General features: G+C 42.3%; 1 protein-coding gene across 1 annotated transcript in view; it reads left to right on the top strand.

Moving 5' to 3' along the window:
- Positions 1-14,884, top strand: part of TLR8 (toll like receptor 8) — a 38,201-nt gene that overhangs the window by 20,667 nt on the left and 2,650 nt on the right. The window contains 1 exon segment of the mRNA XM_029604338.1: positions 12,431-14,883. Coding sequence (XP_029460198.1) covers positions 12,431-14,883 — 2,453 coding nt within the window.

The following is a 14,884-nucleotide window of genomic DNA, read 5'->3' as shown; positions in this document are numbered from 1 at the left end:
GGTCCGGAAGGACCTCCTGCCGTCCAATCTTTTTCGTCTATGGCCGCCGCCATTTTTCGGCGCCATTTTGGAAAATGGCGCCGGCTGAAGACGACAAGATTCAGAGCAGGAGCCCGTTCCGGACCGCTGCCGTTCCGGACCGCCGCTGGACCCGCAGGTTATTTAAGTTATTTGGGGGGGGGGGTTCGGGAGGGTGGGGGATTTAATTTAAAGGGTCGGGGGTGGGTTTTAGGGGGTTTTAGTGTGCCAGCTCACGATTCTAACGATTTATAACGATAAAGCGTTAGAATCTGTATTGTATTGTGTTCCATAACGGTTTAAGACGATATTAAAATTATCGGACGATAATTTTAATCGTCCTAAAACGATTCACATCCCTACTAAATTCTATTGTCATTAAGTTAGTGTCCTCCAAACTGAAAAGATACCAGTACATTACTGAAATAAATAATATTCTGCAAAATACTTCAATATTTCTGCTAAATAGGGATGTGCAGAAGGAAAAAATTTGTTTTGATTTGGTATTCGTTTCACCGGGGCCCAAATCCGTTGCATTCATTTCAGGGGGAGAAACCCAATTTGTTGATTAGTTTTATTTGTTTTCCGATTTCCCATTAAAGTCAATGGGGAAGTATTTGCAGCCTATTTTTGGCTGCAGAATTGGAGTTTTCTTATCAATCCTGATGAAAATTCTGGGGGGGAGCAATCATCAGAACGAGAAAAGAGCTCCAAAGTACTTAGACTGTGGCAAAGTGGCATAATAGCCTAAGACGCTGTAAAGGGGCAAAGGGGTACCAGGAGTGGCAAGAGTGCTTTAACAGAGGTGCAAAGCAGAAGCGAGAGTGTCAAAACATACCACAGCTTCAAAAGAGAGCACCGATAACAGATGCATGAACCCTCAAAGGCAGCATGACAGGTAAAGCAGCAAGACAAGTAACATCAACATCCTACAGCACAATGAAGGGGGAACATAGCAAGCTGAAAGACTAGCACCAACACACTGAGGAACCATGATAGTGGCAAGAACACCACAAGGAGTTGAGTGAGCCATCTGGCAGCAAGGCAGAGTGGCAGAAAGCTTGATAGGGTCAAGATAGGCTGACAGAGCGGAGGTTGTATGGTCCCTGTGGTTTTGATAGGGGCAAGACAGGCTGACCCCGGGGAGAGCTCCCTTTCCTTTGTGCAGGAAAGGGCTCCCTAGAATGGGTTTACCCCTTGTGTGGTGTGTCCATTGGCGTCTAGTGAGCTCTCGCTGGTCTTTTAAAATCTGGTGGAGTTAGCAGATATACAAACGAGAATTTTCAAGGCCGAGGCAGAGGAGGGTGCCATGTGAACAGCAGTTCAACATGGGTCAACAGGTACTAAGAAATAGGCTGGCCAGCTACCCCGGGGAGAGTTCCCTTTCCTTTGAGCAGGAAAGGGCTCCCCAGAATGGGATGGCCCCTAGAGTGGAGCACGAGCCTTCAAAGAGTGGCAAGGTGGAGCAGGATGCCATGCGAACAGCGGTTCAACATGGGTCAACAGGTACTAAGAGAGAGGTTGGCCGGCTAGCCCGGGGAGAGTTCCCTTTCCTTTGAGCAGGAAAGGGCTCCCCGGAATGGGATGGCCCCTAGAGTGGCGCACGAGCCTTAAATGCGTAGCAATGTGGAGCAGGGTACCATGCGAGCAGTGGTTCAACATGGGTCAACAGGTACTAAGAGATAGGCTGGCCATCTACCCCGGGGAGAGTTCCCTTTCCTTTGAGCAGGAAAGGGCTCCCCAGAATGGGTTGGCCCCTAGAGTGGAGCACGAGCCTTCAAAGCATGGCGATGTGGAGCAGGGTGCCATGTGCTATTACTAGCAATGTAACATGGAATAGACTTAGTTTTTGGGTACTTGCCAGGTTCTTATGGCCTGGATTGGCCACTGTTGGAAATAGGATGCTGGACTTGATGGACCCTTGGTCTGACTCAGTATGGCATGTTCTTATGAACAGTGGTTCAACATTGGTCAACAGGTACTAAGAGATAGGCAGGCACAGCAATCGAGGATAGAGGTCAAGACCTTTTAGGGACATAAGGCCTGGACGGACAAGCACAGCATTCGAGATCAAGGCCTTTTAAGGGCATAAGGCCTGGACGTACAGGCACAGCATTCAAGGTTAAGCCGTCTTAGGGATATAAGGTCTGGACGGACAGGCACAGCATTAGAGGTCAAGCCCTTTTAGGGACATAAAGACTGGACAGACAGGCACAGCATTTGAGGTCAAGCCCTTGTAGAGATGTAAATCCAGGACGGACAGGCACAGCATTAGAGGTCAAACCCTTGTAGAGACATAAATCCTGGACGGACAGGCACAGCATTAGAGGTCAAACCCTTGTAGAGACGTAAATCCTGGACGGACAGGCATAGCATTCAAGGTCAAGCCCTTTTAGGGACATAAGGCCTGGACGGACAGGCGCACAGCATTCAAGGTCAAACCCTCGTAGAGACGTAAAGCCTGGACAGATTGGCAGCAGGCACAGCATTCAAGGATAGAGGTCAAGCCCTTGTAGGAATGTAAGGCCTGGATGTACAGGTACAGCATTAGAGGATAGGAGTCAAGCCCTCATAGGGACAAAAGGCCTGGACGGACAGGCACAGCATTAGAGGATTTAAGAACATAAGAACTTGCCATGCTGGGTCAGACCAAGGGTCCATCAAGCCCAGCATCCTGTTTCCAACAAACCAGGCCACAAGAACCTGGCAATTCCCCAAACACTAAGAAGATCCCATGCTACTGATGCAATTAATGTCAGTGGCTATTCCCTAAGTAAACTTGATTAATAGCCGTTAATGGACTTCTCCTCCAAGAACATATCCAAACATTTTTTGAACCCAGCTACACTAACTGCACTAACCACATCCTCTGGCAACAAATTCCAGAACTTTATTGCATTGAGTGAAAGAATTTTCTCCGATTAGTCTTAAATGTGCTACTTGCTAACTTCATGGAATGCCCCCTAGTCCTTCTATTATTCGAAAATGTAAATAACCGATTCACATCTACTCGTTCAAGACCTCTCATGATCTTAAAGAACTCTATCATATCTCCCCTCAGCCGTCTCTTCTCCAAGCTGAACAGCCCTAACCTCTTCAGCCTTTCCTCATAGGGGAGCTGTTTCATCCCCTTTATCATTTTGGTTGCCCTTCTCTGTACCTTCTTCATCGCAACTATATCTTTTTTCAGATGTGATGACCAGAATTGTACACAGTATTCAAGTTGCGGTCTCATCATGGAGCGATATAGAGGCATTATGACATTTTCTGTTTTATTGTTTGCTTTTTTGACTGCTGCAGCACACTGAGCCGACGATTTTAAAGTATTATCCACTATGATGCCTAGATGGCATTCGGCACCGAGACCTGCCGGGGTAAGGCCTTTAAAATCTCATCTTACCCACGGCAGCCCCAGCGCCGACCACGAGGCTGCTCCGGTCGAATCCGCGCCTCTTCTCCGCCTCCTTCTTCGCCGGAACCAATCTGCAACTTCAGCCGCACAGCCAATCGGGGGACAGCCCCTTTGGCTTAAATCGACGAATGGCAACTAGGCGTCGCGCGCACGAAGGAGCACGACAAAGGGGCATGCCCCTTTGGGCGCCCCTTCGTGCGCACCAGACAGTAGAAGGTCCACTCTTGAAATAATACTTAGAAGATCCAGCACATGTCTCAATGCATTACTATTAAGTCTACCTACACCACATAAATCCCCCTAATTATCATTTAAAGATACCATCTCACCCTACCCCCCCCCCAGCGCACAATCAAGTTACACAGCTTTCAACCTACTATCTCAGCATTCAACCCACGATCTCAACTTAGCTGAACCAGCAATCATCCATCTCTATTCTTTCCCTCCAACACTCCACCAGCGGAAGCAACAATCATACATCGCATCATTCTTCCCCCCAGCTAACTAATAGGGATGTGAATCGTTTTTTGACTATTTAAAATATCGTCCGATATATTTTAAATCGTCAAAAATCGTTAGGGCCACGATACAATACCAATTCCCCCGATTTATCGTTAAAAAATCGTAAATCGGGGGAAGGGGGAGGGCAGGAAAACCGGCACACTAAAACCCCCTAAAACCCACCCCCGACCCTTTAAATTAAATCCCCCACCCTCCCAAACCCCCCCCCCAAATGCTTTAAATTACCTGGAGATCCAGCGGTGGTCCAGAACGGCGGCGGTCCGGAACGGCCCCCTCAATTGAATCCTGTTGTCTTCAGCCGGCGCCATTTTGCAAAATGGCCGCCGCAAAATGGCGGCGGCCATAGACAAAAACGATTCGACGCAGGAGGTCGTTCCGGACCCCCGCTGGACTTTTGGCAAGTCTTGTGGGGGTCAGGAGGCCCCCCCAAGCTGGCCAAAAGTTTCTGGGAGTCCAGCAGGGTTCAGGAAGCGATTTCTTGCTGCGAATCGTTTTCCGTACGGAAAATGGCGCCGGCAGGAGATCGACTGCAGTAGGTCGTTCAGCGGGGGTTCCGGACCGCTGAACGACCTCCTGCAGTCGATCTCCTGCCGGCGCCATTTTCCATACGGAAAACGATTCGCGGCAAGAAATCGCTTCCTGAACCCCGCTGGACTCCCAGAAACTTTTGGCCAGCTTGGGGGGGCCTCCTGACCCCCACAAGACTTGCCAAAAGTCCAGCGGGGGTCCGGAACGACCTCCTGCGTCGAATCGTTTTTGTCTATGGCCGCCGCCATTTTGCGGCGGCCATTTTGCAAAATGGCGCCGGCTGAAGACAACAGGATTCAATTGAGGGGGCCGTTCTGGATCGCCACCGTTCTGGACCACCGCTGGATCCCCAGGTAATTTAAAGCATTTGGGGGGGGGGGGGGTTCGGGAGGGTGGGGGATTTAATTTAAAGGGTCGGGGGTGGGTTTTAGGGGGTTTTAGTGTGTCTGCTCACGATTTTAACGATTTTCACGATAGTTTACACACCCAAACGGCAACAATACGATTCCCTCCCCCTCCCAGCCGAAATCGATCGTTAAGACGATCGAGGACACGATTCACATCTCTACTAACTAGCCTTTTACTCGATTGATCAGACCTCTCCCAAACTTCCACATACAGTGATTTATTTTACTAATTCTCTCACTTTCACTATGTTCACCTCCCACATTCCAGTTTTAAAATACTCTAATTACACAACCAATTCAATGAAAACAAAAACTATTAACTCATGCTACAGATCTCTCATTCCTATCATGACTTCCCCAATCACTCAAATCATGGGTTTAATGACATTCTCCATCCTTCTACTAAACACACAATCACTTCTAAAAAAAGTCATACTATTAGGAGATATCCTCACTGAGGAGTCCCCTGACATATGTGCTATAACAGAGACCTGGCTCAAAAGCATTGACGCCTCTATTATAAACCAACTACCAACAGAATCATATGATATATTTTCAATTCCTAGACCCAAAAAGAAAGGAGGGGGACTTCTACTGGCTGCAAAAAAGAAACTCAAACTCTCGCTGCAACCAAGCTTACCCCCACACAAGATCGAAACTGGGATTTTTAAATCAAAGAACCTTCAAATCTGCTTAACCTATGCTCCACCGGGCATTTTGGAAAAAAAACCCTCGCTACTTACAGAATATATCACTAAATACATTAACATCAACACGCCCTCCATCATCCTAGGTGACCTAAACCTACATTTTGACCGCTCACCTCTTACTTCAGCATGTGAAGCAATTATCTCTACTCTTAGGGCCATTGGATTTAAACAATCAGTATCAGGCCCAACGCATAAAGCAGGCCATACACTGGACGTAATATTCACGAATGCTCTAATCCACTCAGACCCACCACAATGCACTCCCATACCATGGTCAGACCACTACTGAGTAGACACCACCTGCTCAGTTAATGGTATTCACCATATTACACTCCCTAAATATAGAACTATTGAATTCAGAAAAAAATGCAAAATGGAAGACATCATTGAAGCCCTCACAGAAGATAACCATAAATTAGATCTCACAGATGCCAACTCAGCTTGTCTAACCTGGCATCAACTCACCAGCGACATTGCTGACTGACTCTGCCCTCTAATAACAAAACAGATCAACTCAGAGAAGAAAGATAAAAAACCATGGTACACCACGGACCTCAGAAATATGAAACGCGAACTCCGTAAACTGGAAAAAAAATGGATAAGAAACCAAGACTCAACTCAGCTCCAAAAATTCAAATCACTACTCCACAAGTACCGTAAATCAACGGATGAAGCCAAGAAAAACTTTTACACAACAAAAATTCATCAATACCAGTACAATCCACGTGCCCTCTTCCAATACGTTTCTAACATTATTTCCCCATCAACTAACAGCCACCCTGAAAATGAGGATAAAAATAAATGTGAGAAATTAGCCTCCTATTTCCAGGACAAGATTTCCAACATCATGGCTCGTTTCACCTCACCTTCACTGCCATTAAGCCTACTGACCACAAGCACCACAGGCTCATCACACATTCTCTCAAATTTTGAAAGCTCTTCTGTAGCAGAAATTGAAACAATACTGAAGAAAATCAAACCGGCTTTACATCCAATTGATATCATGCCAACAAAAACACTCCTCGCCATACCAACCAGGATTGCCCCTGCAATCAAATCTAATGCAGATGGCGTCTTTCCTACACAACTCAAACATGCTATAATAAAGCCCACTCTCAAAAAATCTGACCTGGATCCCTCTGAACCTGCTAACTATCGGCCTGTCTCGAACTTCCTCTTACTATCAAAAATACTAGAAAAAGTCATAAATAAACAACTCACAGAATTTCTTGATGAAAATCAACTCCTCTTCCCTTCACAATATGGATTCAGGAAGAACCATAGCACTGAAACCCTCCTTGTGTCCCTCTCAGACGCTATACTAAAAACCATGGATACCGGTCACTCTTATCTGCTGGCACTACTTGATATCTCGTCAGCGTTTGATACAGTAAACCATAATACCCTCCTCTCCCTCCTTTCACAAATTGGCATCACTGGCACTGCTTTATGCTGGATCCAATCTTTCCTTAAAGATAGGACATACAGTGTCAAGCTGGGACACCAAACTTCTAAATCCAGAAAACTATCACAAGGTGTTCCACAAGGGTCCTCACTTTCTTCAACTCTTTTCAACGTTTATCTATCTCCTCTTTGTAAACTGCTGGTAAAATTGGATCTACGTCATTTCATATATGCTGACGACGTACAGATCCTCATTCCTATCAATGATTCACTGGATAATGCACTGAAAACTTGGGACGCCGCTCTTACTGAAATAAAAAACCTACTCATGGAAAACTTCCTTGCAATTAACACTAACAAAACTGAACTTCTCATCATCACGCCACACAAGAACTCCTCCACTAACACCTCAACTATTACAACAACAAACCAGCTACACCTACAGCATGTCCGCAGCCTTGGGGTCATGATTGACAATCACTTATCCTTAAAGAACTTTATCTCGTCCACAATCAAAAATGGCTTCTTTAAATTACATACGCTGAAAAGAATTAAACCCCTCTTACATCCTCAGGACTTCCGGACTGTTTTTGTTTTGCAAGCAACAATTCTACCAAAAATAGACTACTGTAATGCATTACTTCTAGGTCTACCAAAAAACACAATTCAACCATTACAGATGCTACAAAACGCTGCTGCTCGCTTACTCACCAATACTCGACGACATGAACACATCACCCCAGCTCTCATGTTTCTACATTGGCTGCCGGTAACTTACAGAATCACATTTAAAGTTCTCTCTCTCATCCATAAATCAATCCACAATCAAGAGATGCAATGGTTTTCTGATCATTTTATTTTCCGCACATCGAACAGACCAATAAGAAATACCCACCAAGCCAAATTAATCTCTCATCCTCTCAAACACATCAAACATGTTTCCACAAGAGAACGTTCCTTTTCCATTGCTGGTATCAACATCTGGAACAATATGCCTTTGGACTTACGTCTCGAATCCTGCCACAAAACCTTCAAACAAAACCTCAAAACATGGTTGTTTGAACAGGCATACTATCAATGAACAAGGACTAACATTACATTAAATTATCCTTTATTGATTTTTTCTTCTCCTAACTGGTTCTCTCCGATTTTCCCTCTGTTCCCCTTTCCCCTTCCTTTCCCATGTTTAACTTGAACTTGACTCCAGAAGTTGCCTCTTACGGACTAATAGCCTAAACTACGATTGTGTTTAATTACTTTTACCGAAACACACATTATTGAATATAGTTACAATAATTATATATATTTGGTCGTTGAAACATCATTTACTTATAGCTTTAAGCTGTTATTTGCTTTATTATTCTTGAAAATGTAATAGGTAAAGCCTGTTGCTTATTCCTATCTATTTATTATTGTTAACTTATTTTTTGTACTTATTTAACACTTTTTATGTAAAGCCTGTTGCTAATATTAATGTTTAATGTAAACAGAGGTGATGTATATCTATACGTACCGCAGTATATAAGAATCTCTAAATAAATAAATAAAATAAATAGATCTTTTTCCTGGGTGTAGCTCCTAATATATAACCTAACCGTGTAACTACAGCAAGGGTTATTTTTCCCTATATGCAACACTTTGCACTTGTCCACATTAAATTTCATCTGACATTTGGGCATTATGACATTTTCCGTTTTATTCATCTTTCCCTTTCTAATAATTCCCATCATCCTGTTTCCTTTTCTGACTGCCGCAGCACACTGAGTCAGTCGACTATTTCAATGTGTTATCCACTATGACGCCTAGATCTCTTTCTTGGGTGGTAGCTCCTAATATGGAACCTAACATTGTGTAACTATAGCATGGGTTATTTTTTCCCTATATGCATCACCTTGCACTTATCCACATTAAATTTCATCTGCCATTTCGATGCCCAATTTTCCAGTCTCACAAGGTCTTCCTGCAATTTATCACAATCTGCTTGTGATTTAACTACTCTGAACAATTTTTGTATCTGCAAATTTGATTACCTCAAAATGTTTATCAGTGCTAATCTTTTCTGCCTTATCTTTACATCTACTTCTTTAAAAAACAATAGCAGCTACTATACCATAGTGTAGAATTCTCAAACCAATATGGATAACTCAATAAACTCCTACTGTTCAGAATCAGTTTTCTTAATTGGAAAAATTGTATTTTTCATGTTATTTCCTTGTCTAAATACAAATTGTTATTTCAGAACAAAGGCCAAGATTCATGTTTTTTTTTAATTTTTACATCTACAATGTCAATTGCCCAACTTTAAATGTAACAATCCTAGTCACTTAAAGGTAAAATTTCAAAACATTGCACACGTAAAATATAGCTCATATGCACATAAGTAAAGATGTGCATTCATTTTAAATGAATTAGACAATTTTGTTGAAATTGTCTAATTCATTACGGTTGAGAATGCTCTGAAATGAAGGAAATATTTCTGAAATTTTGGAAAAATTCGTATTTTGTGTTAGTGTGCACTAACTTTAAAATGTTAGTATGGATTAACCATACTTAGTGTGCACTAACTCCCATTAGTGCGCACTAACACGAGATTCGGGAACCACGAAAAAAAAAATCCCGAACCGTGGAAAAAACGAAATTACCCATAGGTGATCCGAACTGAACCATGAAATGAAAAAATAAAAAGATACTCATCTCTAAACATAAGTAGCCTATACTCATGTATTCTATATTTTATAAAAGTCAAGCATATGCACATATATTCACTTTCATATGATATATATGCATGTAAAATAAGGGGCAGTCTAGGGATGTTCCAGGGCAGAGATAACACTTCTCACAAGTTGCTATTTTAAAAGATACTTTCACATGGACATTTTCCAGCTTGCATATGTTTACACCTGCTAATTATCTGGTGTGATATTAAATGTGTTTATTGTGTAGTACTGACAAGGTGAGAGGTCTGGGTGGACTGGGGGGCATTCAGGCTGAAGAACCAGGAAAGTCTCCATAGCCTAGAGAAGGACTGGGTGAACTGGTGGACTAATTGGTTTTAATTTCCTCAATGCATGCATGTTTTGAAATTGGCTGATTTACATGTGGAAATCAAGACTTATGTAATAGAGATGTGAATCGTGTGATCGATCGTCTTAATGATCGATTTCGGCTGGGAGGGGGAGGGAATCGGATCGTCGCCGTTTGGGTTTTTTAAATATCGTGAAAATCGTGTAAATCGAAAACCGGCACACTAAAACATCCCTAAACCCACCCGACCCTTTAAAATAAATCCCCCACCCTCCCGAACCCCCCCCCCAAATGCCTTAAATTACCTGGGGTCCAGTGGGGGGGGAGGGCGGGAAAACCGGCACACTAAAACAACCCTAAAACACACCCAACCCTTTAAAATAAATCCCCCACCCTCCCGAACCCCCCCAAAATGCCTTAAATTACCTGGGGTCCAGAGGAAGGGTCCCGGTGTGATCTTTTACTCTCGGACCTCCGGTGCTTGTAGAAATGGTGCCGGTGCTACCTTTGCCTTGTCATATGACAGGTCAAAGGTAGCGCCGGCGCCATTTTGTTTTTTGTCCCCCGAGGTCAGGAGCGTAGGAGATCGCTCCCGGACCCCCACTGGACCCCCAGGAACTTTTGGCCAGCTTGGGGGGGGCCTCCTGACCCCCACAAGACTTGCCAAAAGTCCAGCGGGGGTCCGGGAATGACTTCCTGCATGCGAATCGTTTTTCTGTACGGAAAAACGATTCGCGGCAGGAGATCGCTCCCGGACCCCAGCTGGACCCCCAGGGACTTTTGGCCAGCTTGGGGGGCCTCCTGACCCCCACAAGACTTGCCAAAAGTCCAGCGGGGGTCCGGAACGACCTCCTGCAGTCGAATCGTGTTGTCTACGGCCGGCGCCATTTTACGCAAAATGGCGCCGGCCGGCTGGACTTTTGGCAAGTCTTGTGGGGGTCAGGAGGCCCCCCCAAGCTGGTCAAAAGTCCCTGGGGGTCCAGCGGGGGTCCGGGAGCGATCTCCTGCCGCGAATCGTTTTTCCGTACGGAAAAACCAAAGGTAGCGCCGGCGCCATTTCTTCAAGCACCGGACGTCCGAGAGTAAAAGATCACACCGGGACCCTTCCTTTGGACCCCAGGTAATTTAAGGCATTTTGGGGGGGTTCGGGAGGGTGGGGGATTTATTTTAAAGGGTCGGGGTGGGTTTTAGGGTTGTTTTAGTGTGCCGGTTTTCCCGCCCTCCCCCTTCCCCCGATTTACGATTTTTTGACGATAAATCGAGGGAATTGTTATTGTATAGCGGCTCTAACAATTTTTAACGATTTAAAATATATCGGACGATATTTTAAATCGTCAAAACACGATTCACATCCCTATTATGTAAGTTTCTAGTTCAATCCATTGTTTCAATGCATTGCAGATATTGGCGTGTAAACCTACGTATGCATGTATGTTGCTTGATAGAATTATATGTATTTTATAAAATGTGCACATTAGGGAATCGTTTTTATAGCGAATTGAAATATCGTATAATATTTCTTAATTCGTTATACATCAGTTAAACCGCACAACGAACACTTTTCCCCCCAAATTTTCGTGAAAATTGTTTTTCGGGTTAGTGCGTGCTAACTTCCGCTAGCACGCACTAACAAAAAAAGTTTATTTTTGTTATTTTTTATTACTTTTTGTTATTTTTTGTTAGTGCGTGCTAGCGGGAGTTAGCGTGCACTAAGCCGAAAAACGATTTTTTACCAAAAAAAAAAAAAAAAATGCCGATCCGTGAGAAAACAAGATTTTCCCGCAGCCAGACAAACCCGAAAGCGCAAACGATCAGGCACCCGATGCACATCCCTAGCACATATCATATGCACTTAAAATACTATAGCAAATATGCACATGGACACATACATGCATATAAGCCATTGCATGCCGCCATTGGAAAATTATCCTCCCTACACATTATTTGCCTGTCAGACTAGAAACAAATGCTCTGTTGAAAATGCTCCTTTTAAATTTAGAGAAGTAATTTGCATAATCAATGGGTTTCTAGCAAGCAAATGATTTAATATAACTGCTTATGGTCCATGTGGTATTAAAACTGGCAAAAAAGCTAAGCTCCCTCACATTGTTTCTGCATGTGCAGAAAAAAGATTCCCTGATAAAGTATGTTTAAATGAAATATTGTCTTAAAATAAAATAAATGTGTTTAAATGAAAATTCTGGTATTATACTGGTTAAAAGTAGGTTTAGATACCTGTGAAAATGACAGAGACTGAGGCTGTTCCTGATCATGCTTAAAAATGATGAAATGTTCAATATTATTAACAAATTATTTCCTTAATTGAAGCCTCAAATAAGATAATATGATGTGTATAACATGGTTTTCTCAATGCTAATTCATTAATTATATGATCTTTTCTTTAGGCAGACATGTCTCTATCAAATCAGTGTCACATATGTTTACTTCTTCTAATGTATGGTGCTTCTGAGTTCTTTGCTGTGACCCAAAGCCCTAAGACCTTGAAATGTGACATGACACTGAATGGATCCTCTATCACATTTGACTGTAGCGACCGTCGATTGACCACAGTACCTCCGCCAATTGAATTTCATGCAAATTCAACAGAATTAAACCTTTCAGAAAACTATATTAATAGCATCTCTGATGACTCATTTCAGGAGTGGCATAATCTTACAAAAATAAATTTAAACTGGAATCACTGTCCAAGATCACTGATGGGAAATATGGACTTATGTAAAACTGAGGTAAGCATTTCAGATAGAGCTTTCTCCAATTTAACAAAACTTAGTCAATTGCTAGTTGATGGCAGTGATCTATCCAAAATACCAGTTGGAACACCACCATCCCTAATCTTGATGAGCTTACAGTACAACAAGATTTTCTCCATCAGAAAAAGAAACCTCTCAGATCTCACGCAATTAAAAGAACTCTATTTGAACCACAACTGTTACTTTGGTAATCCATGTGGAGAATCTTTCTTCATAGAAAATGGTACTTTCTCAGATTTACAAAATTTGGAAGTATTGTCACTCTCATTTAACAACTTGACCCAAATTCCCTCCACTCTACCTTCATCATTGAAAGAACTTTATCTCAGCAATAATAAGCTAACAAAGATCAGTAAAGATGCCTTCAAGAATCTGGTTAATTTAGAAGTCCTTCACTTGAGTGGGAACTGTCCAAGGTGCTTTAATGCACCTTATCCATGTGAACCCTGCAGTGGAAATGTAGCTATTGAAATTGATGCCAATGCTTTCCAAACTCTGAAAAACTTAAGGGAACTAAGCCTCGCTAGCACTTCACTTTACAAAATAGAGCCTACCTGGTTTGAAAACACAAGAGAATTGAAGGTGCTGAATCTTGCACTTAACAACTTGAGAAAGGAAATTAGCTCTGGAGATTTTCTAGTACAGCTACCCTCTTTAGAAGTGCTCGACTTATCTTTTAATTATGAGAGGCAAGTTTATTCACAATACATTGGTCTTTCTAGCAACTTCTCCAATCTGATCTCTCTACAACAACTGCATATAAGAGGCTATGTGTTCAAAGAACTTGACAGTCAGCACCTGCAACCACTCACAAATCTTTCTAAGTTAAATGTACTTAACCTTGGGGTCAACTTCATCAAACAAATTGACTTTTCCATATTTCAATGCTTCTCTAATCTAACTACAATTTACTTGTCAGAGAATAGAATATCTCCTTACACAGTGGGTAATAGCACACTAACTAATGAATCATTAAAAAATCATCATATAATTCAATACCGTTCAACAGGTAATTATTTTGATCTGCCAGTAAATGCAGCAATGAAGTTTAATGATGACCAGTACAAGAAGTTCTATCCTTTAGTTAAGACCCAGTGCAGTTTGTATGGGAAAACATTAGACCTAAGTTTAAACAGCATCTTTTTTATTGACCCACAACAATTTGCAGGCTTTCAGGATATAGCATGTCTGAATTTGTCTTCAAATGGTATTGGCGAACAATTGAATGGCACAGAATTTGTGAACTTACCAAACCTGTTATATTTGGACCTTTCATATAATAAGTTAGACTTGGCTTCCTGTTTTGCATTTAAGGAGCTTCCACACCTTGAAGTACTTGATCTCAGCTACAACCTGCACTATTTTGCAGTTGAAGGCATTACTCATCGTCTAGTGTTTATTGAGAACCTTCCAAATCTCAAAGTTCTAAATCTAAGCTGGAATGAGATATTCACTCTAACAGAGGCGAATATTAACAGCAGTTCCCTGAAAGAATTAATCTTTAAAGGCAACCGCCTCGATGTCTTGTGGAAAAAAGGAGATGCAAGATACTTACAGCTCTTTAAGCACTTTTATATCCTGACACATCTTGACATATCATACAACAGGCTTGAAGATATACCTTTGAAAGAACTTCCCCGAAACCTCACTAACTTGTACTTGAGTAACAATAAACTTGCAAATTTTGACTGGGAAGATCTCAAATGGTTTAAGAGCCTGAAGCTGCTTGATTTGAGCTCAAATGACCTATCAAATATAACTATCAAGTTTGCCAATTGCACACTCTCTTTGCAAACTCTACTACTGCAGAGGAATAGGATTTCGGTGCTTGCAGATAGGTTTCTTGATGGAGCCAACAGCCTTATTTATCTTGATCTAAGTTACAATCAGCTGCAGGTCATAAATGAATCAATATTTTTATTGGGAGATCAAAACTCATTAGAGGTTTTATCATTGAAAGGAAATCCATTTGAATGCACATGTGAAACTGAAAAATTTATAGAGTGGCTAAATAAAAACAATGTTAGTATACCACGTCTTGCAACAGATGTCATTTGTCAATCTCCTGGAGACCAAAAGGGACGTAGT

The sequence above is a fragment of the Rhinatrema bivittatum genome, chromosome 5 (genome assembly GCF_901001135.1).
Source record: "Rhinatrema bivittatum chromosome 5, aRhiBiv1.1, whole genome shotgun sequence".
NCBI lineage: Eukaryota > Metazoa > Chordata > Amphibia > Gymnophiona > Rhinatrematidae > Rhinatrema > Rhinatrema bivittatum.
This window is presented reverse-complemented; position numbering and strand designations above follow the sequence as displayed.